The sequence below is a fragment of the Vicia villosa genome, unplaced genomic scaffold (assembly GCF_029867415.1).
Source record: "Vicia villosa cultivar HV-30 ecotype Madison, WI unplaced genomic scaffold, Vvil1.0 ctg.003036F_1_1, whole genome shotgun sequence".
NCBI lineage: Eukaryota > Viridiplantae > Streptophyta > Magnoliopsida > Fabales > Fabaceae > Vicia > Vicia villosa.
This window is the reverse complement of record NW_026706098.1, coordinates 50,179-58,030: the sequence shown is the minus strand read 5'-3', so window position 1 is coordinate 58,030 and position 7,852 is coordinate 50,179. Positions and strand designations below refer to the sequence as shown.

General features: G+C 37.9%; 1 protein-coding gene across 1 annotated transcript in view; it reads left to right on the top strand.

Moving 5' to 3' along the window:
- The first annotated feature begins 1,516 nt into the window (after positions 1–1,516).
- The window catches only part of LOC131640304 (uncharacterized), a 51,162-nt gene continuing 44,826 nt past the window's right edge, over positions 1,517–7,852 (top strand). The window contains exon 1 of the mRNA XM_058910717.1: positions 1,517–1,695. Within this exon, the coding sequence (XP_058766700.1) occupies positions 1,517–1,695 (179 nt within the window). The remainder of the gene's footprint in view (positions 1,696–7,852) is intronic.

Genomic DNA, 7,852 nt, shown 5'->3' with positions numbered 1-7,852 from the left:
TTAGTAAGAAAGAATATTCTAGATTACCTCTTGACTTCCTCTACGAAAAGGCGGAGATTTTTGCTAAGGCTTCAACCATGGATGCTTTAGAGGGTGTTTTATCTTTGCTAATTTATGGGCAAGTATTATTCCACCATTATGATAAAATTATTGATGTGGCTGCTATCAAGATATTCCTCAGTAAGAATCACGTTCCTACTCTACTTTGTGACTTGTTACATTCTATTCATTTCCGAGCGTCAAAAAGGAAAGGTTGTATTCTTGGATGTGCTCCTCTATTACATAAGTGGTTTATTTCGCACTTACCCCGCTCCGTAAGAAAGAATGAAGAAGGTTTAACTTGGGCTCATAGAATTATGAAGCTTTCTTTTGACGATGTCATCTGGTACCAAAAAGAGTTTGAGAGAACTTTGTTGTTTGATTGTTGTGGAGAATTCCCCAACATACCTCTTCTTGGTGTTCATGGAGGAGTAACATATAATCCTATTTTGGCTCGAAATCAGTTTGGTTTCGCTTTGAAAGACAAGCCATGTTCCTTATATATTAGTGCAGAATATTTCAGCTATGATTCTGATGAAGCTAAGAAAAGAGATCTCTTCATTAAAGCCTGGTCAAAAGTAAAGAAAGTTGGTGAAAAAGACATAGGGAGGAGAAACTACATCCCATTAGACCCATACTTCCAATGGATCTATGACAGAGTTGTGGAGTTTGGGATGCCATACCCATCTGGTACGCCTATAGTACCAAGAATAGCTCCTCTTGCTGTTCCGGTTGCGTTTGTGCCATATGTCTCTGCTCCAAACGAAGATCTTGTTGCAACTGTTAACCAATTGAAGAGAGAAAGAGACGACTTTGAGAGACGTTTGCGAGAAGCTGAAGCTGAAAAAGAAGTATTGATAGCAAATGCTAAAGAGCGGGAGACTTTACTTGACTATTTTTCTCGCAAATGGAAGATTGAAGATTTTGTTTCTCCAGATCAGATCAATTCATGGGAGGAGGAAATTTCCAGACTTATCCAAGAAAGAGAAGAAGTGATCAAGGCACACAAGGAAGAAGTCAGGACTTTGAAAAGGAAGCGTCGTCAAGAAGACAAAAGTCCCGGATTTTAGATTTCTATGTTTTTATTATTATTATTTCTTTCTTTCTTTTTTTGCATCTTCACTTTGATGTAACCAAAGGATTATGACCTTATGAATTCGTAATTTAATTAATAATAATGTTTTTTTCCTTTTGTTTCAATATGTGTTAAAATCCTTTTAATTCCTTGAAAACATTGCATCCGCATCCGCATATCATTCATAAACATTACATCACAGATTTCTATAAACAGGTCTCTCATCTTTCCGCTGTTTATTTCAGTAAGGAAATGGATCTCGAACAATCTGTCAAGAATCTCCAGGCTCAAAATGCTGAGTTCCAAGCTTTGATCCTGAACTTGTCCAAGGGGCAAGATGAGGTGAAATCCCTTCTGACTAAGAAGGAGAAGAAGACCAGGAAACCAGTAAGCATCCTCAACATGGGAAGAAGATTCAAGGGCCCTCTCAAAAAGGTCAAAGAAGCAAAAATTCCCAAAGACGATGAAGAAGAAGATGATGATGCTAGCATTAAGATTGATGCAAAGAGTAACGCTGCTTTTGCTAAGCAAGATGATGAAGAAGGAGACTACTATTATGAGGAGGAATATCCTGAGGAGAGGTACAAGCAATTGGAAGAACATATGAAGGCTATGGAAATCCCGAAGGTACCTGAGTTGGATTTTGAGGAATTAGGGCTCATCTCTGGAGTCGTTATCCCTCCAAAGTTCAAGACCCCGACCTGTTAGAACAAGAACTGTTCTGATCAATATTCTTAGTTTTGATGATAACATTATATATGAATTTTGTATAAGACAATGTGGTACTCTAATCCTATGCATTTTCCATTTCGGGAAATATATAAAGAGTATGCACAATTCAACACAAGAAGCACTGACTCAGAAGGTTCAAGTATGCAACATCAGAACATGCTCTCGCAAGACATCAGAAGATGGTCAAGCAGAATCAGAACATGGTCTATGAAGCATCAGAAGAACTTGAGTTCAAGAGAAGAAGCACTGAAGTTCTTATGGTATCACGCTAGAAGCACTTCAAAGTCAGAAGACAAGAAGATGCTCTGCACCAAGCTGAATGACTCTGATATTCAAATGTTGTATCTACAAACATCAGATCAGAAGCAAGTACAAGATGGCAGGCTACGCTGACTGACAAAAGGAACGTTAGAAGCTATTAAAGGCAAAGTCAGTTAAAGCAGGAAAAGCAAGGCTCAAGGTAGTTGACAAAAGAGTGAAACATTAAATGCAAAGTTGTACGGATCACGCAACACATTAAATGCTCCCAACAGTCATCTTCTTATAACGCCTATAAATAGAAGTTCTGATGAGAAGCTGAATACACAACTCTTGCGCAAAATACAGAAACGCTGTCAAATTCAAAAGCTGTCAAACTTCATCTTCAACCTCACTACTCTTGTAATATCTTAGTGAGATTTAAGCTTAGACCTTAAGAGAAATATCACAGTTGTGATTATAGCTTTCTAAGAAGCATTTGAATACTCTTGTAAACATTTATTTTTACATTGATTTGTAAAAGGTTCCTAGAGTGATCAAGTTGTGATCAGTAGACTCTAGAAGACTTAGAAGTTTCTAAGTAGTGTATTTCCTAGATTGATCAAGGTGTGATCAGAATACTCTAGAAGACTTAGAGAGTATCTAAGTGGAAAACCATTGTAATCAAGGTTGATTAGTGGATTAAATCCTCAGTTGAGGTAAATCACTCTAACGAGGTGGACTGGAGTAGTTTTGTTAACAACGAACCAGGATAAAAATTATTGTGCAATTGTTTTTATCTTAAGAGTTTTTAAAGTCACACTTATTCAAACCCCCCCTATCTAAGTGTTTTTCTATCCTTCAATTGGTATCAGAGCACTGGTTCTAGGAGCAAGCACTTAACCGTGTTAGAAAAAGATTCAGGGTGAGAAAAACACTAAGTCAATATGGGTGATGCTATTCCTCCTCCTACTACATCTACTTCAAATGATCAACACAACAATGGAAATGGAAATGGATATTCTAGACCACCAGTATTTGATGGTGAAAACTTTGGATATTGGAAAGATAGATTGGCAAGTTACTTTCTTGGTCTAGATGGTGATTTATGGGACTTGCTTGTGGATGGTTACAAACATCCAGTAAATGCTAGTGGAGCAAATATGTTAAGACAAGAAATGAGTGATGATCAAAAGAAACAATTTAAAAATCATCATAAGTCAAGGACTATTCTGCTGAATGCTATTTCTCATTCTGAATATGAGAAGATATCAAACAAGGAAACTGCCCATGACATCTTTGAATCATTAAAGATGACTCACGAAGGAAATGCCCAAGTCAAGGAGACTAAAGCTCTTGCATTGATCCAGAAGTATGAAGCCTTCAAGATGGAGGATGATGAAAACATTGAAACAATATTCTCAAGATTTCAAACTCTAACTGTTGGATTAAGAGTGCTTGACAAGGGATATACAAAGGCTGATCATGTCAAGAAGATCATCAGAAGCTTGCCCAGAAGATGGGGCCCAATGGTGACTGCATTCAAGATAGTAAAGAATCTGAATGAAGTCTCTTTGGAAGAGTTGATCAGTGCCTTGAGGAGTCATGAAATAGAGCTGGATGCTAATGAACCTCGGAAGAAAGGTAAGTCTATTGCATTAAAATCTTTAAATAAAAAATGCACTAACGCTTTTCAGGCTGAAGAAGAAGATTCTGAAGAATCAGAATCAGAAGAAGAAGAAGATGACTGTCCATGGCATCCAGAAGGGTAAACCAACTCTGGAAAAGTAAGCAAAGGAAGTTCAAGAACTTCAGAAGTTCCAAAAAGCCTGAAAGAGGAGAATCTTCTGGAAGTAGAAGAAATGACAAGAAGAAGGTCACGTGCTTTGAATGCAATGAGCCAGGACATTACAAGAGTGAGTGTCCAAAGCTTCGGAAGGAGAAGCCCAAGAAGAAGTTTCACAAGAAGAAAGGTCTTATGGAAACTTGGGATGATTCAGATTCATCAGAATCAGAATCAGACTATGAAGGCGAGCAGGCAAACATTGCGCTGATGACTACTGTGGATGCTGAATCAGAATCTACATCAGAATCAGACTCTGACTCTGAAGAGGTATTTTCTGATCTATCTAGAGATGAGCTAGCTTCCAGTTTAGCTGAAATTCTTGAAATCAAGGCTAAGCTTAGTATCAAATAAAAAAAGCTGAGAAAGCTCTTTGTATCTGAAACTAAGAAGCTTGAATTAGAAAATTCTGAACTCAAAGAAAAAGTTTTAAAACTATCCAAAGACGTTGAGTCATCTTCTGGTTCAGGAAAATCTATTCCAAGCTTGAACAATATTCTTAAAGAATATGACTTGAGTTTCAGGAAATTCTTATCTAGAGGTATTGGTAGAAGTCAACTTGCCTCTATGATATATGCTGTAAGCGGAAACAAGAGAGTTGACATAGGCTATGAGGGTGATACCCCATACAAACTTGAACCTGTAGATGATATGAAAATCACATACAAGCCATTGTATGATCAGTTCAAGTATGGCCACTCCCATGATATTAGGCTCACCTCACATGCTAAAAGCTTTCACGTTACACACACTAAGAAGCATGTGACACAAAATAGATAATATCATGTTGCTCAACCTAAGGAATATCATGTTGTACCTCTTGTTGTTTACCATGCTAAACCAAAGTTCAATCAGAACTAGAGGAGAACTAACAAGAAAGGACCCAAGAAAATGTGGGTACCTAAGGAGAAGATAATTTATGTTACAGATATCCTTGGCAACAAAGAAGACAAAGCAAAACATGTCACGGTACCTGGACTCTGGGTGCTCGCGGCACATGACGGGAAGAAGGTCTATGTTCCATGACCTGGTGCTTAAATCTGCTGGAGAAGTTAAGTTTGGAGGGAATCAAAAAGGCAAGATAATTGGCTCAGGAACCATAAGTACTGGTAACTCTCCTTCTATAACTAATTTTCTTCTGGTAGATGGATTAACTCATAACTTATTGTACATAAGTCAATTAAGTGACAATGGTTATGACATAATCTTTGATCAAAAGTCTTGTAAGGCTGTAAGTCAGAAGAATAGCTCAATCCTATTTACAGGCAAGAGAAAGAACAACATTTACAAGATTGATCTTCAGGATCTTAAGAATCAGAAGGTAACTTGTCTTATGTCTGTTAGCGAAGAGATATGGGTATGGCACAGAAGATTAGGCCATGCTAGTTTGAGAAAGATCTCTCAGATTAACAAAACTAAATCTGGTCAGAGGACTCCCTAATCTGAAATATAAATCAGATGCTCTTTGCAAAGCATGTCAGAAAGGGAAGTTTTCCAAGCCTGCATTCAAGTCTAAGAATGTTGTCTCTTCCTCTAGGTCGTTAGAACTTTTGCACATTGATATGTTTGGCCCAGTCAAAATAGCATCTGTCAGAGGGAAGAAATATGGATTAGTCATTGTAGATGATTATAGTCGATGGACATGGGTAAAGTTCATGAAACACAATGATGAGTCTCATTCAGTGTTCTTTGAATTCTGCACTCAGATCCAATCTGAGAAAGAGTGTAAAATCACAAAGGTCAGAAGTGATCATGGTGGCGAATTTGAGAACAGATTCTTTGAGGTTTACTTCAAAGAAAATGGTATTGCCCATGATTTCTCTTGCCCTAGAACTCCACAGCAAAATGGAGTTGTAGAGCGAAAGAATAGGACTCTTCAAGAAATGGCCAGAACCATGATCAATGAAACCAATATGGCTAAGCATTTCTGGGCAGAAGTAATAAACATTGCATGCTATATTCAGAATAGAATCTCTATCAGACCTATTGTTAATAAGACTCCTTATGAATTGTGGAAGAACAGAAAGCCCTACATTTCATATTTTCATCCTTTTGGATGTGTTTGTTTTATTCTGAATACTAAAGATCATCTGAGTAAGTTTGATTCTAAGGCACAGAAGTGTTTCCTTCTTGGATATTTTGAACGCTCTAAAGGCTACAGAGTATACAATACTGAAACATTGATTATTGAAGAATTAATCAATATTAGATTTGATGATAAGCTTGGTCTTGAAAAACCAAAGCAGTTTGAGAATTTTGCAGATATAGATATCTCAATTTCAGAAGCTGAAGAACCCAGAAGCAAAGTATCAGAAGATCAAGTTGCTGCTTCTTTAGAGAATCTCAGAATTTCTGAAGAGCCAACTGTCAGAAGATCTTCTAGACTCAACTCTTCTCACTCAGAAGATGTTATTATTGGAAAGAAAGAAGATCCTATAAGAACAAGAGCATTCCTTAAGATCAATGCAGAATGTCAATTAGGTCTTGTTTCTCTGATCGAGCCAACTTCTGTTGATCAAGCTCTAGAAGATGCAGACTGGATAATTGCCATGCAAGAAGAACTAAATCAGTTTACAAGAAATAATATGTGGGATCTTGTTCCTAGACCAAAAGGATTTAACATCATCGGTGTCGCGGGCGAAAAATCGTTTTGTTCCTCTTTTTTGTGGATGAGACACCTGATGCCTTCTTTGGGCTCGAGTGCTCATAAAAAATGATTTTTCTTTTGTTCCGACCAAACTTTTTATTATTTCCAAAGGAGGAAAAGGAAAAAAGCTGCAATAACCTAAAAGTGGGGGAGAGATCTTTGGGTAAGAGGGTTGGTTATACGAAGGGAAGGTATTAGCACCCAACGTATCTATAGTACTCTATAGGTTTCTTTATTTTGTTTATTCCATTCTTGTTATGAGAGGTTCTTGTGAAATAGGTGGGACCTAAGGTGTTTGTTTGATTATGCTCGCAAAGATCATCGCGATCCTCTGCATACATATCCCTTAGAGGGAATCAGAGCATCTGTAGCTCGGGGTCTACGGGTGCTAAGGTTTGAATGGTTTTTTTTGTTTTGTTTTGCTCGCCAAGGATCGACCTTGTGCCTACGTATTCTCAAAGGGATGTTGAGAAAGTCAGAGCAATCGTAGTTCCCACTTATGCTAGTGGAAGCAAAGGAAAATAGACAAATGTCGTCTAAATGCTAGATGTATCTAATCTATATCATCACATACATCTATTTAATTTTGTTTGTTTGTTTAACCAGCCTTGTGGCAAAAACTTTCAATGAAGTCAGCCTTGTGACAAAAAGTTTTGATTAATCAGCCAGCCTCGTGGCAAAAGTTTCAATGAAGTCAGCCTTGTGACAAAAACTTTGATTAATCAGCCAGTACGGTGGTAAAACAGTTTGATTGATTAGCCAGCCTTGTGGCAAAAAAGTTTGATTGATTGATTGTTTGTGATGATATATAAGAGATACTCCTAGCATAGAGATGAAAAATGTCTAATCTCCTAGGGTACTTGATTTGGATATTGGGGATGCTTATAAGAAGCCCGTGGGTCCTTGTACGAAGCCCAAGAGGAGGCTATCCGAGGGTCCTTGCATTGTAAGCCCAAGAGGAGGCTATGGGAGGGACAATCCAGGGTCCTTGCATTGTAAGCCCAAGAGGAGGCTATGGGAGGGTCACTCGTTTGTACAAAGCCCAAGGGGAGGCATGGTATAGTTGGTTTGAGCTCTTAGAGCGATTTCACCGGGAAACCATACTCTATGTCCTAACCTAAACTAGGGAGATTCTTTGCACGAAGCCCAATAGGAGGCTATGGGGAACCTAGTGTTGTACTAAGTTGAACAAGTGTGTAACACAATCACAAATATGAACAAGTACAAACAAATATGCACAAGTACATGAACAGTTATGAACAGTTATACATATATGACA